Source organism: Manis pentadactyla, chromosome 3, assembly GCF_030020395.1.
Source record: "Manis pentadactyla isolate mManPen7 chromosome 3, mManPen7.hap1, whole genome shotgun sequence".
In the NCBI taxonomy this organism is placed as follows: domain Eukaryota; kingdom Metazoa; phylum Chordata; class Mammalia; order Pholidota; family Manidae; genus Manis; species Manis pentadactyla.
In genome coordinates this window covers 147,537,586-147,557,433 of record NC_080021.1, presented here as the reverse complement: position 1 = coordinate 147,557,433, position 19,848 = coordinate 147,537,586, and the positions used below count along the sequence as shown (strand labels likewise).

The following is a 19,848-nucleotide window of genomic DNA, read 5'->3' as shown; positions in this document are numbered from 1 at the left end:
CTACAATATTTTAATTGGTAAAGCTCATTAGATTAATATTGACAACTCATAGGACATATTTCTGTTATCCTTTTTGAAATTACCTTGACTGTTACTAGTACTTTTTCTATATAAATTTTATCATCAGCAGCCTCATTTTATTTAAAAAAAAATACCTTGTTATTGGCATTGCATCAAATTTATTTTGGGAGGAAAAATACACTCTTTATTATCATGAGTCATCATATATATGAACATGCACTGTTCATAATGACTTTCTGTATATCTCTCTAGTCTGTGCATTTGCTTTTTTGTCCTTCAAAAAACTTTCAATATTATCTGTTTTTTCTTAAAACAAAAATACCATATGACCCAGTAATTCCACTTCTGGATACCCAAAGAAAAAAAATAACTAATTTAAAAAAATATATTCACCTCTATATTTATCGCAGCATTATTTACAATAGCCGAGACATGGAAACAACCCAGGTGTCGATCAGTAGACGAATGCATAAAGATGTGCTACATATATACAATGAAATATTACTTAGCCATAAAAAAGAATGGAATCTTGCCATTTTCAACCACAAGGATAGACCTAGAGGGTATTATGCTAAGTGAAATAAGTCAGACAAAGACAAACACCATATGATTTCACTTATATGTGAAATATTTTTTAAAAAACAGAAATAAACTAATAAATACAGAGAACAAATTGGTGGTTGCCAAAGGGGAGGGAGGGAAGGATGGGTGAAAGAGGTGAAGGGGATAAAGAGGTACAGACCTCGATTATAAAAAAAAAAGTCACAAGAATGAAAAGTACAGCATAGGGAATATAGTCAATGTTTTAATATCTTTGTGTGGTGACAGATGGTAACTACACTTATCACGGCAAGCACTTCATAATGTACATAACTGTCAGATCACTGTGTTGTACACCTGAAACCAATATAATGTACATCAACTATACTTCAAAAAAAGATTCCAAAATACACAGTTCACAAAAGATGCTCAATAACTGCTATGAAGTCAATCAAAACTAAGAAAATTTCATCTGATGACTCAGCAATTTTGAAAATAAATGGAAATGAAACTTTAGAAGTATGCCATGAAGACAGATGTCAACAAATGCCTTTCTTTCCTCCTTGCATATAGAGCCATTTACTGGTTATTATGTCAGCCCGGTCTCATTAGCTGCCCAGGGCTAGACACAAATGTGAAAATTGAACAGGAGCTAAAACTGGATGGTAAACTTATAAATTAAGCTAGCATATTCTAAAGAATAATCCACCTGCCAAATTTCAGGTTATTTTATTATGTAGTGATATGACCATGCATACGAATGGATTTAAGACTTTTTCTCCTTTGTATACATTGAAATCTATTAAATACTTTTAAAAGAAGTTTTTTAAAAAATATATGATTTCCTATTTTTAAAAGGTGATTAAGTTCTTTCCCCAGTCCTTTCTTTTAGCTTATGGTCTCAGCTCTGCTTCCATGCACCCTAGAACCTAGAACCACTCAGCAGCCACCAAATGTCATGCTCTTTCATGCCTCTGTGCCTTTTGTCCATGCATTTCCTTTTCCTGGAGAACAAAATTCTAAGGAACTCTCAACGTAAAGGTCCAGCTTGAATGTCATCACCTCTGGGGAGCTTTTCTTAGTCCTCCCAGAAATGTTCTTCCTTCTTCTTGATTCTGTAAAAGATTGCTTAGTTCTTTTATATTACGTTTTAATGAGACATGTCCATCTCTCCTAGTTGTGAGATGCTCAGGGCAAGGATTGTACCACATTAAGTTTGTATCCACTGTTCCTAGTCTAGAATGTAATACATTGTAAGTGCTCATTAAGTGGTTACCAAATGAATGAATGAATAAAAAACAAATAACTCCCAATGTCTTTTTGTAAATTAGAAATTCTTCAGCTATTAGATCTGCCTGTGTTGCTTCTCCACCATCCCCTCCAGTCTCCTTTTCTAGGATTCCTCATTATGTAACTTAAGAGTTTCTCAATCTATGATCTCAATCTCTGTCTCCTACCTGCTCTGTTATATTTTTATCTCTTTGATTATATACTAGGTTAATTCCTCAGCACTCTATTCTACTTCTCTAATTTTTAGTGTTTAGTGTCTAAGTTCTCTGTGTTTAGTGTCTTAAGTTCAACCCATCTATTACTTCAGTTTTAAATTAAAAATGATTTGTTTTTAAGATTTCAAATTTTTTTTTCATAACCATCTCTTCTGTTTCACATCTTCCTGTGTGTTACCTAATTTATAATTTTTTATGAGATGTCTTCATTTATTTTTCTGAGCATCTTCTACATACTGATTTTAAAAACTTTGTCAAACTTTTCTATAAAATTAATATTCTCTGAAGCAAATAACATTCTAATTGTTGATTGTGTTTATCATCCTTTTTAGCATTCATTTTATTTATGTACTTTGTATTTTTGTTTTGGTTCTTCGTTCCCTCACTTTCTCCCTTTTCCTTACTTCTCACAGTCTTGTAGTTCTTTGGTTAACTAACTGCCCCTGCTCCCACCCTGCAATTCAGTCCATGAACAGGACGTTACAGTATTCCTGGAGATGATACCAATGATAATGCAGATCCCATCAGCAATCCAATGGGCCGCCCAGGGGGAGTTCCTGGTCAGAAGGTGATGTCTGTAAGGTCAGAGATTCCCATTCTAACTCCTGTTTTAACCTGTAAGCCTGGTTTAAGCCCAGGTCTCAAAGGAAACTTGTTAGTTCCTACTACAGTAGACAAATTGAACTCACAGCCACCACTGCATACAACTAGGCCTGGAGCAAAGCAGGCGAGTGGCTTGAATCTGACTACTATTTTGCATTTATATTCCTTCTCTGGTCCAAAGAGATTTCATCTTACCTTTGAGCTCTTTTTTTGGTCCTCTCTTTTTAAATTTAGGCTACCATTTCAGTATGTTTGGTATGAAGGGGTTAATTCATAACCTTATTACACATGATTTTTTTATGTATCTGTGCTACTAATAATCAGATTCATAGAAGAGTATTAGGCCCTGTATTATTGTCCATCTTCATTCTTCTAATGCACATGCCCGGGATCTGGGAGAATTTTGGAGTGCTTTTTCTTTTAGTTTGGTTTGGCATTTGATATTGAAGACTTTTAGATGAAACAAGAAAAGGCCAACCCGTTAGAGCCTGCTTCTAATCTTGCTTCCTTTCCCTTCCAGAATGATTCCTCGTGGAGCAGTAGGTTGATCACATAAAAACATTAAGGAGTAGGGATAACAGGATGAGAAATGAGCTCCTTCCTCACAGTGGAAGAAGAACACCAGCCACCCTTGCTATCCAGCCACTAAGATGACCTTCCAAGCACTTTCTTGATATTTTAAAATAACTTGGCCCCAAATACATATGAATATAGCCATCTCAGATTGAAGGGGCTTTCATTATCACTTGTGTCTAGATGCCATCAAATCTACTTCTCTTTCCCAAATGGTTTTCCTGAGCTCCAGTTCCATACACCCAATTGCCTATTAATATCTCTAATCAGATGCCCAGCAGACACCTCAAACTTCAAATGGAAATGGACTCTTCTCCAGCCTACCTCACCACATCCAGACCACTCTTTCCTATGCTCCCTCTTTGATGAATGGCTCCACCACATACCCAGAGGCCTGAGCCAGTAACCTGGCCATTACCTTCTGCTTCTCCTCTCTCAACCCCCACGTTCAATTTGTCCTCAAGTCCTATCAAATGTAGGTATCTACTCATTCTATCTCCCCTCCCTTGCCTTTCTAATATCACGGCCTTAGTTCAGACTCCTATCTTCCCTTACTTGAATTATTCACCACATTCTCTAATGGGTCTTCTTGCGGCTAGGATTAGCCACTCTATACCCGACCAGTCCCCCATTATGCTCTCAGATTGATCTTTCTCCATGACAAATACCCTAACAATGCTACTCTGCTTAAAAACGACTCTTCATTAATTTTAGGATAGAATGCAAACTAACTGAGCTTTGCCTAGGAAGCTCTACATCGCGGGACTAACCTTCTGTCTCACCACCTCCCCTGCCGCCCGCTAATCCTGGCATAATGAAACCAGGGCCAAACCTGCCCTTTCCCCTTCAGGAATACTTTTTCCAGCCTGCTTTGCCTGGCTACCTCTTTCTGATTCATTAGAGTTAGTGTTTCCTACAGAAATGCCTTCCCTAATCCTCCGTTCTGTGTTCCCTTAGTACTCTGCCTTCATTCATGTATTTATTTATTCAACAAATATTTATCCAGCATTATGGCCCAGACAATGTCAGTCTGTGTCAGCGAACAAGGCAGCCAAGGTCCCTGCTCTGTCTCTTCTGTCTGTCTCTGTCTTTCTGTCTCTCTGTCTCTCTGTCTCTCTCTCTCTCTCCCCCTCTCTCGTGAAGTCCTCAGAGGCGCAAATTAGTCTCACCTTTGTATCTCCAGCACTCAGCGGGCGGCGGCGGCGGCACCTCCGGCGGCAATGGTGGCGCGGGGCGGGCGGGGAGGTCGCGTCCGCGGGTTTGGCAGGCCCGGGCGGTGGCGACCTGGGGCGCAGGCCCACCGCCCTCCGTGGCAGCTGCTACCACAGGCCACCGCACGGTGAGACGGCAGAGCCCTGCCCTCCGCATGGCCTCTACTCGAGCGCATCACCAAGATGCCCTGGGCGCAGCCCCGCCAGCCGAAGCAGCCCGGGAAGTCCCTCTCCTCCTGGGCGGAGTTGGGAAGAAAGGCTGAAGGGCCTGGGGCAGAGGGACCACTGCTCGACCCTCGGAGTTCAAGAGACAGCGGGCTTCTGCTCCGAGGGTGACGTGGGGAACACGAAGTCCGGTCAGAGCTTCCCCGGCCTGCTTCGGTGGCAAAACCAGCCAGCTCAGCCGCTTCTCCTACATCAGGGTGCGCGCCACCTAGTTCAAAACCTGGGCCCCAGCCGCCATGACTAGGGCTCCTCCCGCGCAGCGAAGGGCCTGAACGCAACGCAGGCAGGGCGGCGGCCGGCGCAGTTCACCTGGAGGGGCCGCCGGTCAATGGTCGCCCTCAAGCAGTCGGGCACCGAGAAGCCCAGCAAGGAGGTGGTGCAGGTGCTTGAGGCTTTGAGGAGGCTCGGAACCGGGACTCCCCATGCTGGGCTCCTACCCAGAGGAGACCTGCAGGAAGTCCAACACCTTCAGTTCCGAGGACGCTGGAACCTCGGGGCGCGCACCCAGTCCTGCGATCCAGGCTTGCTCCCAGCAGGAGCTCATCTCCTGGGGGACCCCAGACTACACGACCGGGAGCGCAAGTCTGGGGCCTGCAACATGGAGATGTCTTGATTTGACCATCAACATCTGAGCAATGTGTCAATTAAAACATGGCAGCTGGACTATTTACAACAGCCAAGATTTGGAAGCAACCTAAGTGCCCACCAGTAGATGAATGGATAAAGAAGACGTGGTACGTAAGAAAACAAATCCAACCACTTGCAACAACATGGATGGATCTAGAGGGTATTATGCTCAGTGAAATAAGCCAGACAGAGAAAGACAGGTACCAAATGGTTTCACTCATTTGTAGAGTATAACAAAGCAAAACTAGAAACAAAACAGCAGCAGACTCACAGACTCCAGGAAGGGACTAGGTTACCAAAGGGGAGGGGTGGGGCAGGGCGGTGGGGAGGGAGGGAGAAGGGGATTAAGGGGCATTATAATCAGCACTCACAATATAGGTAGGTCAGGGGAAGGCAGTACAGCATGGGGAAAACAAGTAGTGACTCTATAGCATCTTACCACGCTGATGGAGTGACTGCAATGGGGTGGGGGGTGGGGGGACTTGATAATATGAGTGAATGTTGAAACCATGATGTTGCTCATGTGCAACCTTCATAAGATTGTATATCAATGATGCCTTGATTTTTTTAAAAAGGCAAAAGAAATTAGTGAGAGGTGTAGGAGATCTATTATTTCTTATAACTGTGTGAACCTACAATTTTCTCAAAACATTTTTTTAATTATAAAAAAAAGAAACGACAGTTGGTCAGGCAGAAACTTCAGGAGCTGTAACAGCCAATAACAAAAGCTCCAAGCAAAAAAGACAGAGAGTAGAGGGAAGGAAACAACTAGAAGAATTGGAAAGAGAAAGAAAGAGGAGAAGCTTGGAAAGAGGGAACAAAAACAGAGGGACTGTGTATTCCATCAGAATCAGAAAAAGCTCGACAAGCTACAAGCAGAGGAGCTGAAAAGGTACAAGAATAAATAAAATCAGGAGGGTGGAAGCTGCTGTCGGAGAAACCTGCGGAGCGTTAGACTGCGGAGCGGCATAGCAGCGCCGTGGCTTGGTCCTGATTGTCTACTCTGTGCAGCCGCCTAGGCGGTCCTCTGAAACACGCGGCCCCGCTTTCTTAGGCTGGTTGCAGCTCTAACTGAAAGAAATGTCTTAATACCAAGAAAAAAAAGTGGGTGGAGTGCTCAGTAACGATGTGTTATTTTAGAGTGACTCTCAGTAACATAAACATTAAATTCCTCTTAGCTAGAAAGTACTTAGACTAAGGACAATCTAAAGTAACCTGGGAGTGCTCATGGACTATTCATACCAGTCCTAGAATTTTCTCTCTGTATCTCACAGCATGGTGAGATACTATGCAATCAAAATATAAAGCAAGCCGTGCATATAATTTTAAGCTTTTTGGTAGTCACATAAAAAAAAAGTAAAATTAATGTTAATATATTTATCAGCTAGCATATCCAAAATATTATCAGCTGAACATGTAATCAATATACAAATTATTGAGATATTAAACATTATTTTTTTTGTACTGAGTCTTTGAAATCTAATGTTTATTTCACATTTAGAGCACAATTCAATTTGGACTGACTAGCCACATTTCAAGTGCTCAGGAGCCACATGTGGCTAGTAGTTACTGAATAGGACAGCATATTTCCAATTTATGGGCCCAGCAAGCTTCTGCTGGGCTGCTCTGATACCTCACATTTCCAGTTTAGAACAATGGTTTCAGATGGTATTTTAGCAGTAGATGAACTTCTTCAGATGAAATCTTAGGATGAATCCTATGATGTAAATTGATTAGAGCAGAGCTGCTCCAATTGGAGCAGAGGAGGGCTTTTAAAGCCCCATCTGATGCCCCCACTTCCCCAGCCCTATCATTGCTTCCAGGCAGTCCTCGAGGCGACTCCATGAGAACTCTACCATACAGTGGTTCCCAATCTTCACCCATCTGCAATTGACTCCAATCTTTGAAAGAATTAGACTCCCAAACTGTATTAAGTAATCATTCATTTGTGTTCTTTTTTTCATTCCAGAGGCACCAACTATAGTTGCTACTCAATACTTGTAATCAGAATAAAATAGCAAACAAGAGAATACACTGAATTGGTAGTGGAGTTGGGAGGGAGTGTGTGTGGAAAGTTGGCATTGTCATTGGTCATATCATAGTAAACACTGGCTTTCTGTAAGGTTCTTTGAAAAATTGAAAGTTTCTCTTATACAACCATAACTAGATGTGTGGGGCCTTTATTTCAGCTAGGATTGCTGGATTAAATACTATATTTCAATTAGCTAATCTGACAACCCTAATCCCAGAGTTCTAGTGCAGTACAGTGGCTGGGGGTGGTGGGGGAACAGTTGGTTTCTAATCGAGACCAGACAACTGCCATTAGATAAGTTAATGTCTCTTAACATCAGCCAATCAAAACAAAGTCATACCAGTTTATAAGATTTTTGCAGGGATGGAGAAATTATTAGTGATGTTGTAAGCACAGTTTGAAAAACTGTAAGTTCCTTTAATTGAGTTTGAGATTTCCTGGGTGGATTAAGGATGATGGTTTTGAGCATTCCCAGTCTCAGAAGTTCATCAATACATCCAGGACTGAATACTATTCAGTACTAAACAAAGATGAACCGTCAAGACATGAAAAGATATGGAGGAATCTTAATGCATATTACTAAGTGAAAGAAGTCATTCTGGAAAGGCTACATACTGTATGATCCCAACTACATGACATTCTGGAAAAGGTAAAACTATGGAGACAGTAGAAGGTCAGTGGTTGGGTGGGAGGCAGGGAGAGATGAATAGGCAGAGCACAGGATTTTAGGGCAGTGAAAATACTCTGACTGATATTATAATGATGGGGTAGATGTCATTATACTTTTGTCCAAACCCATAGAATGTACACCACCAAGAGAGAACACTAATGCAAACTATGAATGTTGGGATAATGATGTATCAGTGTAGGTTCATCCTTGGTTTAAAAAAAAAAGAAGCAAACATTCTGATGAGTGATGAGTGATGTTGATAATGTGGGAGGCTGGGCATGTGTGGGGGCAAGCAGTCTATGGGAAATCTCTGTGCCTCCCTCTCAATGTTTTTGTAAGCCTACAACTGCTCTAAAATAAAAGTCATCTTGAAAAAAAAAAACAAAAAAACCTCATCAACACAGTCTCCCTGAGATTGTATTCAATGGATGGCTGGGCATATTTGGGTGAATCTTGAAGTCATCTTGAGCATTTAAATGTGCCACCTCCTCCTGAGTCTTACTTGAACCCCACATGCCTGGTAGAAGCTTTCTATCTTTGATGCTCATTTCTTCTATCCTTTCTTCACCATACCACACACATCCTTTGCTGGTTAACAAATCTTTGTGTTGTCTTCTGCTTTTGCAACCTATAGATTACAGAATTTGAGCATAGGTTTTCTCTTGGACTATAAAGTAGGTGAAAAAAAGATAAATCCCTTCTTAGAATATTGTGTGTCATACTAAGAAATGAGAATGCACAAAAGCTACAGGAAAAATTGGTAACCTAAATAAGCAATTTACCAACCAGACTGCTTGTTTCTCATTCACATTTGACTTCCCAGTAATATTGGGGTGTTAATAAAAAATACAAGCACTGAGCAGGGTGGGGAGTAAAGGGGAAATAGCACACTAAGTCCTAATACGTACCTTTGTATGCAATTAGTTCCTCTAATTAACTCATTCCTTGCCTTCTCACACAAACCTCTATATTTATCTGCCCCACAAAATTGTTTGAGACACAAATCCAGGCTGGTAACCAAAACCACCTGACTCTCCAGAGTGGCCTCTCCTTGTGTGGAATGATGCCATGGGCAGACCCCAGGAATCGCTTGGCATTGCTGAATTCAACCCATTGGGGTCAGTCCATGGGAAAGCGGATGGTGAGTTGTTCTGAATTTAAAGGGAAATGCCAATGCTGGCTTTATAGGTCCCAAAGCTCTTGCAGATCCTTAAAAGCAATGATAAAATGTAGGGTGCTAAACTTGAAAACAATAGGAAACATTCTGGAAATTGACAAATTGCCTTTTGCAAAAGATTCCAAGTACCCTAAATATACAGATTTTTCTATAAAATAAGTGTAAGATATGTAAAGGGAGTCACCGATTTGTTACCCAGAGGTGGCAGGTAGTGCATTTGGGGATTTCCCAGGATCTAGACCTCAGCCGAATTGCTGCTAGTCTTCTGGAAAATGTCACCAACCTTAAGTCACAAATTTTGTGACCTTCATCTTTTTACTGCCTTTTTTTGCTCTTTTTTAATTTTTCCTGCCCTTAATTTCTCTTCCTAAAAACAAAACAACACACACTTGTGTATTTAAAAATTGGAGTAAGACATCTAAGCTGTATTTTAGATAAATGTAAGGCAAGAAATGGAAGGAAGGAAGAAAGGAAGTAGGGGAAGATGGATTATTTCATCAGAGACCACAGTTATGTTCCAGAACATGTAGGAAATTCTGTATGAAGCTGGAGGTAAAATAAAAATAGAATGACTTTGAATTTCTATCACTACAGGCAGCCCCAATCTAAGAAGCAATTGGGTAATAAAGGTTTATTTTCTAAGCTGTTGTTCCATGCTCAGAATTCATTTTCCATAGAAACAGTATAGATGATTGAGCTCACAGATCAGATATGAAAAGTCAATTTAACTCCATAGTGATTGTGAAGAACAGGACTTACGGTGCTAGTTCAATCTCACTCTTTACAATATTCTTCTGATGGGAAGACCTGTATCAAGTTCCAGCTCACAATCCAGGCACATTCCATACCCCTTCTATCTGCCTGCTCCTTTTATGAAATGACAGGGCCTTCCTAACAGAATGCACTAGAGCTCAGTTCTCTTATCTCCAAGCTCTTTCCAGAAGTTTTCCCTTGATATCTGGATAGAAGGAAATATTTGGTTCAGTCATTCTTGGGGTCTGTGTATTGGAAGAGAGGTATATTACCTCCCCAGGAAACAGAATCTGTGAATTCAGTTCTCCTTTACTTGGTGGTTCACGCGGTAAGGCAGACAGTATGACAAAAGAGCACTGGACTATGAGTCAACAAACCTGAATTTGAATCTTGACTCAACATTACCTATGTAACCTTAAGTGAGTGACTTCACATATCTGGACCTTAGTTTTCACTTATTTAAAAAGTAATAATAAACATATTGAATGTCAAATTTCTGAAAAGAGAGTTTTTAGCTTTCAAAAGAATTTCAAGGGACTCTATCACTGCCACCACCACCCTCCCCAAAATTAAGAACCACTGGACAATATGGTCTGTTAAATTCTCTTATCCCTAGCACTTTTACATTCCAAGTGTGTTGTTTCTCAATTAGGAACTGCCTAATCATGATTTACTACCCAACTAAGTTTTGGGGGCCTCCAAAATCAGCTGGTATCAAACTCTTCCTCTATACTAGTTAAACTATAAGCAGAATGACAAGTAAAGGTTTTATGAGCTATCTGCGTGATTTCTCATTCTCCAAAAATCTTTCCCCTCACTGTAATAAATGATCTGTCATCTCCAAATCCATTTCCAAACTGAGTCTTTTCATTGATTGGACTAATTGGATAATTTCCAGGCCTCCACTTGGTGTCTTGTAGATTTTTTTTTCATATCTTCTATCAACTCACCCTTCTACTTCAATTTGTTCGACATATTTCTTGCTCATAAGTGTTTTGGGTCCAAGACAGAGGTTGAAATCTAAGGTCAGTCTCATAACTTAGAACCATTTTTTTTTTCTTTCAGGAAAAGGAGTGTTCAGTTGCTTATCCTGTGTGTGGAGTTACCACCTAGTGGAAGGAATCTGCATCTCAGACTGTATCGTGGGAGAATACAGAGTGGGAGAGGTACTGAGGGCAGGGCATGGGGTGCCGTCTGCCATTTCTACAGAGGAATGTCAGCTAGCTTCTGCATGTCATTCGGAGCAAAATTAAAATGTCCTAAAATTCCTATACTCACTATAATTCGGGTTTAATATTTTAAAGTTTTCTGCCATTGCATCATGGAATAATGGTGATACCCACCAGTAGCCTTAATTTCAGTCAAAGGAACTGAGAAGACCTGAGATAAATAACAGGGAAGTTAAGTAATGAGGACTTTGGGATTTACGTTCATTGCTCATAACCTTAGATGTTTCAGATCTCCACAGGAATATTATGTCAAAAATAAGTAACATCTTCCCTCCTGTCCCTCTGCTGCCTAACCTGAAAAGTATGAATAATGTCAGAACTGATGTTGGTGTTTCATTTCCTCCACCCTTTCACAGTGATTTAAGAGAGATACATTTAATTTGCTTGCCTTGGAACAGTGGATTTTCTGAGTCCACTAACTTCTTGATTGTGTTTGTAAACCTCGGAAATTAAGCAACTCTCTCCATGGTGAAATTAACACAACTCAGAATACTCACATATGAGCTCTCTTGAAATTCTGACAAGAGCCCTCATTACACTTCAGAGAAACTGAGGATTAGAGAGATTAAAAAATTTCGAAAGATCACATGAGTAGTAACAAAACTGGGATTGTAACCAGGATTTGGTGACATAATAACAGCTGAGAAAGCACCTTATCAGTGCCTGAAATATGTCAAGGTGCTCAACAAAGACTGTCCATCCTTCCCAAGTACAGAAGTAAAAGTAGAAATATATCTTATTTCATCCACATTTCCAGCACCAGCAAAGGACATGTGAGGGAAGAAGCCACTTTTTCCTCATCTCTTGACTCTCTTCCCATTAAAATTTAACTGCTGAACATTCACTACTTATATTATTCTGAGGCAGGGCCACAAGAATCTAATAACCACAGAGGCCAACCAGGTGATGTGAATGAGTGAAGGGTATTGGGTCAAGGAACATACTCCAGTGCAGGCTTAACGGAAAGTAGAATTTGACATTTCGCCTACATGTTGGTGACATGCGAGCAAGTGCTAGGCAGTGTATCCAAGTAAGAGAAAGCAGAAAGAGGGCTATTGCCACTCGGCTTTGTCTCTGACATTGCCACGTGGAAGTGATGACTCCAGTGTTGACAAGTCTTCTAGGTTTCAAAGAGAAACTAGGAACTGATCTATATGTGAAATATCCCAGTTTGAAATGTTTTAATTGAAAAAATTTGTAACTGTGAAGGTCACTTTAGTACAAGCCAGACAAAACTTATCCTTGACCAGGTACAGCATGTGAGCTGTCAGTCTGTGACCTGAGCTATTGTAGAAGCCTGTTCTCCCACTACTGTCACCAGCAGATCTCGGAGGGAGGGGTCCAGCTATGGTTCCATCGAAGTGCAGACAGGTGTTTCTTTCACCCTGAACTGTCAAAATGGACCCAGAGCAAACCACCTTTCTGCAATCCCTCACGTGTCTCCTTCCCTTATGGAGACAAGATGGAACCACATCTGGGAACGCCAGTGCCTTGTGTATTCCTCCACACTCAAAAGGAATCCCCTGATTATTCTTAACAGGGGGAGAAATTTAACTGTGCAAAATGCCATGAGAGCTGCATAGAATGCAAGGGACCTGGCACGAATAACTGCACCGTGTGCCCCGCCAACCTGCTGCTGCAAGTGGATGACAGCCGCTGCCTGCCCTGCTGCAATGCCTCCGATCCCACCCATACACAGTGCTGCGACTGCCACGACACCACAGGTGAGGAGAGAGGGCGAGCAGCCTGCAGGGGAAGGGTTTTCCTCAGGAAGTTGATGGAGGCAGGGTCAGGGGCCTGGAGGAGAGGATGGGCCATTCTGGAGAATCGACAGAGCTACCACTTTATTGAGTACCTGCTATGTGCCTACTGGACTTTAACTTTTCTGTCCATCATCTCATATAAGTAGATATTATTAACTCCACTTTACAGATGAGGAAGCTGAGGCTCAAAAGGCTTGATTAGCATGCCCAAGGCCATACCAATCAAGGTAAAGGTAAAAGGTTAAGAGGCTCACCTGGAATTAGAATACAGATCCTTTGGACTACAAAGCCCTCATTTTTTCCACTGCTTTGCTGCCTCCAAGTTTAGAGCTCAAGTAGGTCTAGAGTTTTTATAAATTTTTATAAATCATCTTTGTAAATTACTTTATTCCTTTTTTTATTCTTCTTTCTGTGGAAAAAAGGAAAAGAAGCAACTATCAAGGAATCTGATGCCAACATTACCTTGATTCTGTTGAAGGATCATCCTATAGAAGTCAGCCCAAATCTAGGGCTCCCATTAGAGACTTAAGGCATTCAAGAAATGAACTTCTAGTGAAGGCTGAGAAGAAATAAAACCCTCTTTACCAATTCCTAGTCCCCAAACCCTTTCCACATAAGTACTTGATCCTCATTGGCCACAAACTTAGAAAGATCCCACATGGACTGATTCCTTCTGAAAAGAAAAATATATCCTTGAAATACATTCTGTAGTCCAGAAGTGGATCATTTCCTTAGGGTTGAGATGTTTCATGGCCTGATAAAGAGATGTCACAATTATATGACTCTGTCCACAGACCTATAGCTACTAGCCATTTCTTTTTTTTTTTCCAGACATTTCAGTTAAGTTTTAAATACCATCTTTTGAAAAGTTAATTTTTTCCTTCTTTTAGCTTTCCCACCCCAGCAAGTAGCTGGTTTCCCCAGCTCCCCACATACACCTTCAGGGTTGGATTGCCTAATATCCATGCTGTGTCAACTAAGAATAACCCTCATCATATCAGTAGCTTTAAATGAAACCAGGAGAGTATGCATTTTGGGTGCAGAGTTTCTGCAAGCCTGTTCCAACTAAGAATTATTTAGTCAGCTTTCCAGGGCCTTCTGTGGCACTTGAAGATCCACCCGAGGCAACTCTGCAAAAATCTAAATATTCTTGATTATCTGCTCCTTCAAAGAAACCAGATCACAGAGGCTGACCCTGACTCTTTAGACCTAAGACTGAACAGTAAGACGTGATTGCATATGGCACCCTAGTAATTGAAACAAACTCAAAAGGGCTTTTATTGATTCTCCTGCCTCAGGTACTATTTTTCTCTAAGTACTACACACAGATTACTTACCCATCCCTCTAGTACTTTGATATTTCCTCCAGAGAAAAATTCTGTGCTGATATTGTTAATGATGAAAGCAATGAAGATAGCGCTATTACTTTAGAAGAGGAAATAGACTAAATCTCATAAGGATGAAAATATGAAATCGAAAGCTTGTTTATCACTAGCAAAAACAGAAAAATGCATAGTGGTTATGAATCACACCGTACTGGCCAATGTACAATAAGCAAAAATAATTGTTCCTAAAACAATTGGCAGCAGTATTATATCCATTAAGCTAGTGTATAGAACGTACCTAGAATCTTGTAAAGGAATCTGAGGGGCAGACCCAGGTGGTTGAAAAAATATTTGTGGAATTCAAATTGCACATCCAACAAAGCCTGTTTCTTCCTTTCTTTTATATTTTCTTTTACTCTCCCATTCAGTGGGTTAAAGAATACAAAAAAAATTAAGTAACTTAGGCAGATAATACCACCTGTATAACTGAGTGAAAATTAAGAAAAATGAGCTCATCACTGTAGTTACAGTTTAATCCTTCCTTCTGCAACACTGCTACTCCATTTTCTCAGTCATGGCATCATAATGGAGCCTGATGAAGGACAGGAGGCAGAGCTCTCAACTCTAGAACTCTTAATTATGATAGAAGAAATTCCTTATCACTGTATTTGGTTCTTAGAATTTAAAGAAGGTACCTCACTTCCTGCCAAATTAGGGCTGTAGAACCATCATAGAACTATACCAAACAGTTGTCAGAGTGTTTTGGCCTGATGTCTCCAGACTGTAGCATGAGGTTAGGATTCCTGGGTTCAAATCTGCAGGCAAATGCTCTACCCCTGAGCTCTACTCCCTCCTGGGTTCAAAGCTGATTGCTCCAAAAACAAGCTTTTGCCTCTGACACTGTAACAATTCACTTCCTCTCCATGCCCTCAGTTTCCTCAGCTGTCAAGCAGGTTGACCTAAGTAGTTTCTAAGGCCCCTCACAACTGTTAAGAGTCAATGGTCTTATAAATACCCTGCTCTGCCCTTGAATAATGGAAAAACCATGTTCGACCAGGTTTAGGGGTAGCTGGGGAGAAGAAACAGTCTCATAGACAATCAGAGTTGAAACAGAAAATAGAGCATTTAGCAATAACTGCAGCCTGGCCCAAGATGGAATACTTTTCTCAGAAGAGAAATAAAGAAATCTTTTGGTAAGGTTGGACACTTAGAGACGGACCCAGGAGGTATGGGACTGAGGAGCCTCCCTAAGGATCTCAAACTCACCATCCTAGAAGGGTTAGGTGGCGTCATCGGACACAGACTGGAACCCCCTTGGGGTGCACATGGCAGTTCTGTACAGTGGTATGCCCCCCAGGAAAATCAAAGACAGCAATTCTACTGTTTTAGAGTTCAAAGATAAAGCAAAGTTCTTAACCACAGGAACTAACCTTCTGCATCCCACTTCTTCTCTCCCACCCTTTTCCCTGTCCCCTCTTCCCTTGGGGTCATCTTCCAACAGATGAGTGTGTCCTTCGAGCAAATGAGGTGGGGCCTGCAGCCGAGCATTCCAAGACAGCTCTGTTCATCACCTCCTCCATTATGCTGGCGCTTCTGCTTGGGGCAGCTGTGACCGTCTGGAGGAAATCGCGGGGCCGAGTCCAGCCCAGGGTAAAGACTGGCTATGAGAAGCTGGCTGACCCCAGGACGTCTTATTCCTCCTATAAGAGCAGCCATCTGCAGAGCACCAGCTTTGAAGAGGACCAGGTGATTGAGTACAGGGACAGGGACTACGATGAGGATGACGACGACGACATTGTCTACATGGGCCAAGACGGCACTGTCTACCGGAAGTTTAAGTATGGGCTGCTGGATGAGGAGGAGGAAGACCAGCTGGAATACGATGATGAGAGCTACTCTTACCGATAAATAGATGCCGCAGCCACCCCCACCCCCGTTCCGCTCACAGGCGTATATGTGACATTTACAGTTTTTGGATTTTATCTCCACCCACCTGGCTGATACATGGGCGTCTGTCTTCTTACCTACGAGTCCAAGTAGCGTACATAAGAATGCTGAAGTGTTTTGTTCTTCTTTTGTGTGGCTAAACTTAATTAACCATAACTGAAGAACAAGGATTAAATTAAGAGGGCTTTTCCTCAAAACCGTATGTCAAGACACAAAACACCTCAAGCAAAAAAAATGAGATTTATACAAACTTTTATGTGATTTTAGAAAAAGGAAATGGGCCTGTAGGAATTCTGTTTCTCACCTGTGCTGTGGAGATATCTGCTGCCTTCTGGATCCTGATATTTCTATAAACTATTTTAGGAGAATAAAGAGATGTAAGAGTTGTTTGTCTGAGGGGATTTTTCTCCCCTGTCGTTTCTCTTTAGGCAGAGATTCAGCCTGTGAGGGAAAACTAAAGACGGTTGTCCTCCTCATTGCCATTTATTGATCAACTCCAGACTGGCCCTGGTGAGCAGAAGAGGTCACCTCTGCTCTGGGTACTTGCAGCCTATTTAGAGATGAGGAAAGAAAAGGGAAGTAGCCTGCCAGCCAAGGAACCACGTGTTTTCTGACCTCTGGTTCCTCTGCAGTAACCCACAGTCATGATTCCAGGGACAGAGCAAATTCAGGCAGGAGATAGGCAGTAGCAAGCCCAGGAGGGAAACCAGTAAGCTTCCAAGGTATACACATTACCCCCTCATGATTTGCTGAGAACTTTTCTGGTTGAAAGCACCAGCAAAGACATCAAGTAATAAAAGAAAAATGGCAGTTTTAAGCTAACATAAAATGGGATGAAATGACAAAACCTTCATCCACTCTAAAAAAAACACTTTAGCTGCTAAATCGAAGAGTTTTCATCAGCAGCCTGCATGTCACAGGACTGTGGACATTCCATAGGAAGAGTTGGAATAGACAGAGAAAATCCCAACATCCTGCTCACAAACTCAATCCAGCTGCTGACCAGCCTTCCAACACTCTGATCTCTGTGATGTTTTTTCTCAGACATCTTGGTTTCCCTTTTCCACTCTTCTGTCAAGTACACTCTTGGATTTGTGCACCTGGGACAGTTTTTCTGCAGATAGTGATACACAGAGAGGGTTTTTGCTCTGCTCTTGATTTCCTTGTGCCTAACACAGACATTAGAGGCACTAGTACTAGTAATGGGCCAACAGAAAGTGATCTTTTCAGATGGTGATCGTCATCATAAAAAAAAAATATTACACACCTGCTCTGTATTGGTACTGAGCTAAGTAATTGCTTTCTAAAAAAATCACCCTCTACTCAATACCATAACTTCATGAGGTGGGTACCATGAGTACCCTGTTTTTATAGGAAACCTTTGACTTTCAACAGGCAACTAGCCTAAGGTCACAAAAAGCTAATCAAGACTGAAGGAAAAAGAATGCCCCTAAAGCACATGTTCTTAATAACTATGCTATACTGACATAAAGTGGGAAAGAAGCATCCGAAGTACAATAAAGTCGTGTCTATTATTTTATTTTATGATATGACAACTTTATTACCTTTACTAAATTCATGCATTTTCTTTTAACATAATGGTTCACTGACAGAGGAAACCTCTGTAAAAAAAAAAGTCTTCAGTTTACTGAAGGCCTCGGTGTTTCTTTAGGGGAAAGTCCTTAAAACAAAGGCTGGCAAACTTTCTCTGGAAAAAGCCAGAGAGTAAATACTTCAGGCTTTGCTCAGCTGTCAGTTCTGCCGCTGTAGCACAAATGCAGCCAATCCATCACAGATGTGTGGGCTGTGCTCCAGTAAAACTTTATTTATGGACACTGACATTTGGATTTAAGATAATTTTCACATATCATAAAATACTATTCTTCTTTGATTTTTTTTCTTCGATCACTTGAAAATGTAAAACCATTCTTAGAGCAATAGAAAAACAGGTGATGGGCCAGACTGGCCAACAGATGTGGTTTGCTGACCCTGTCTTAACAAAAATTCTCAAGAGACCATGTGTATGTAACACGCACATGATACATTCCCAAAATTTTTGCTCATTTAAAATCATCCCTTCAAAATCTATGTGAAGCTCTGATAGTTTCCTTTTCAATTCTTAGAAATAAAAATGCACGTAACAGAGCCACCATAACAATGGAAGAATTTGTCATCTCTTGCTGTGTAATTATAGAGTCTATGGCCTGTGAAAATAAGTAATTCTGTTTATATTGTGTTGTTCATCTTCCCTGATAATTCAAAAGCTTTGATAGACTGAGTTTGACATGTCTTTGTGTAGCCTGGAAATCGTTTTCCAAGACAAATCTGTGTTTATGATGCATAGTGAAAGATTAAATGTGGTCGAGACAACCTTGAATCCTAAGAAAAATTCTCTTGTTGTTACTCTACGTGAGCCTCAAAGGAAGACTTGTGCAGTAGTGTTGGTAGTTTGACATCTTTCTTCTTTTGTTCTTAGTCCTGCCACACTGTTCTCAGACTTCTTTTGAATACAATGCTAACAGCTGACTAAATAGATAAATCTGTAGTTGGAAAACAAGTCAGTTTTTTGGTTATCTGTTTGCAAATTACTTGGAAATATCAAGAGAATCCTTGTAGACTGGAAATACACCAAGAGGCTTGGAAGGTTCCAGTTCACAGAAGTAATTTTAAAATTGGAAATAAAATTAAATCAAGACCAGATAATGTTATGGGGACTTGCTTATTAATGAACTATTTCTAAGCTCATTTTATGCGTTATTATTATGCTTTACCAAGAGATACAAAACAATAAAAGACTATTTTTTCTCTCTTTTAAATTTCTACTGCCAAATGACTAAATTAGTCATATCAGTTATCGATTCAATGTGTCTTTCAGGCCTATCATCACTGACTCAATTAAGCCCTGGCCTTTGTCATCCAGACATTTCCTACTTCCTCCTGAATTATTGCTGAACTTTTTTCCTTCCAATTTATCCTCTACCCTGCTATCAGTCATTTATAGGGTCCATTGGATCATCACATTCAGGGCTTCCTGCCACCTTCAGTGATTATGACATTCAAACTTTGCAAGATACAGTCACCTGCCTATCTCCAGTCCTCCCACCCACCAGGTCCTGGCCCCTCCTACTACTTAGCTTACCCATGTATACTCCCACAGCACTGAATTGCTTCTAAGTTCTCCAGGATAACATCCTGCTAATATCTCATGTTCTTGGGCATACGCTGTTCCCCTTCTTTGACTAATTGGAACATTTCTGCCCATCCTTTAAATCATCTTCTCTTTACCTCTTCTGAGAGGTCTTCCCTGACCTTCTTGGAGAAGGTTAATCATTATCTCACCTCTTTGCAACCTAGATACTCTGTGCAGACAGCTTTGCACTTCACATTGTGATGTAATTGTTGATCAGATATCTGTCTCCACTAAAAGAGTGTACATTCCTTAAGGCCACTACTATTTCCTAAGCACAGAACCTAACACAGTGCCCAGCACTTGGTAAACAATCAAGAAATATTGTTAGAATTGAATTTAAGAAGAGTGGACTCACATATATGAAACAATCACACTATGATAGAGACCACATGCTGTATTATGCAAGCCTATTTGGTCCTCAGTGTAAATGTTCAGTGGGAAACGGGGAGGGGACGTG

General features: G+C 41.0%; 1 protein-coding gene across 5 annotated transcripts in view; it reads left to right on the top strand.

Annotated features, from left to right (window-relative positions):
• The window catches only part of PCSK5 (proprotein convertase subtilisin/kexin type 5), a 452,855-nt gene extending 433,331 nt beyond the window's left edge, over positions 1–19,524 (top strand). For 2 of the 5 annotated variants that reach the window (XM_057498569.1, XM_036893450.2), the window contains 3 exons: positions 11,003–11,103; positions 12,707–12,890; positions 15,756–19,519. In XM_057498569.1, coding sequence (XP_057354552.1) covers positions 11,003–11,103; positions 12,707–12,890; positions 15,756–16,162 — 692 coding nt within the window. In that variant the 3' untranslated portion in view covers positions 16,163–19,519. Of the gene's footprint in view, positions 1–11,002; positions 11,104–12,706; positions 12,891–15,755 lie in introns of all 5 variants that reach the window. The other 3 variants (XM_057498570.1, XM_036893448.2, XM_036893449.2) reach the window with 3 other exon arrangements.
• The last annotated feature ends 324 nt before the right edge of the window (positions 19,525–19,848 follow it).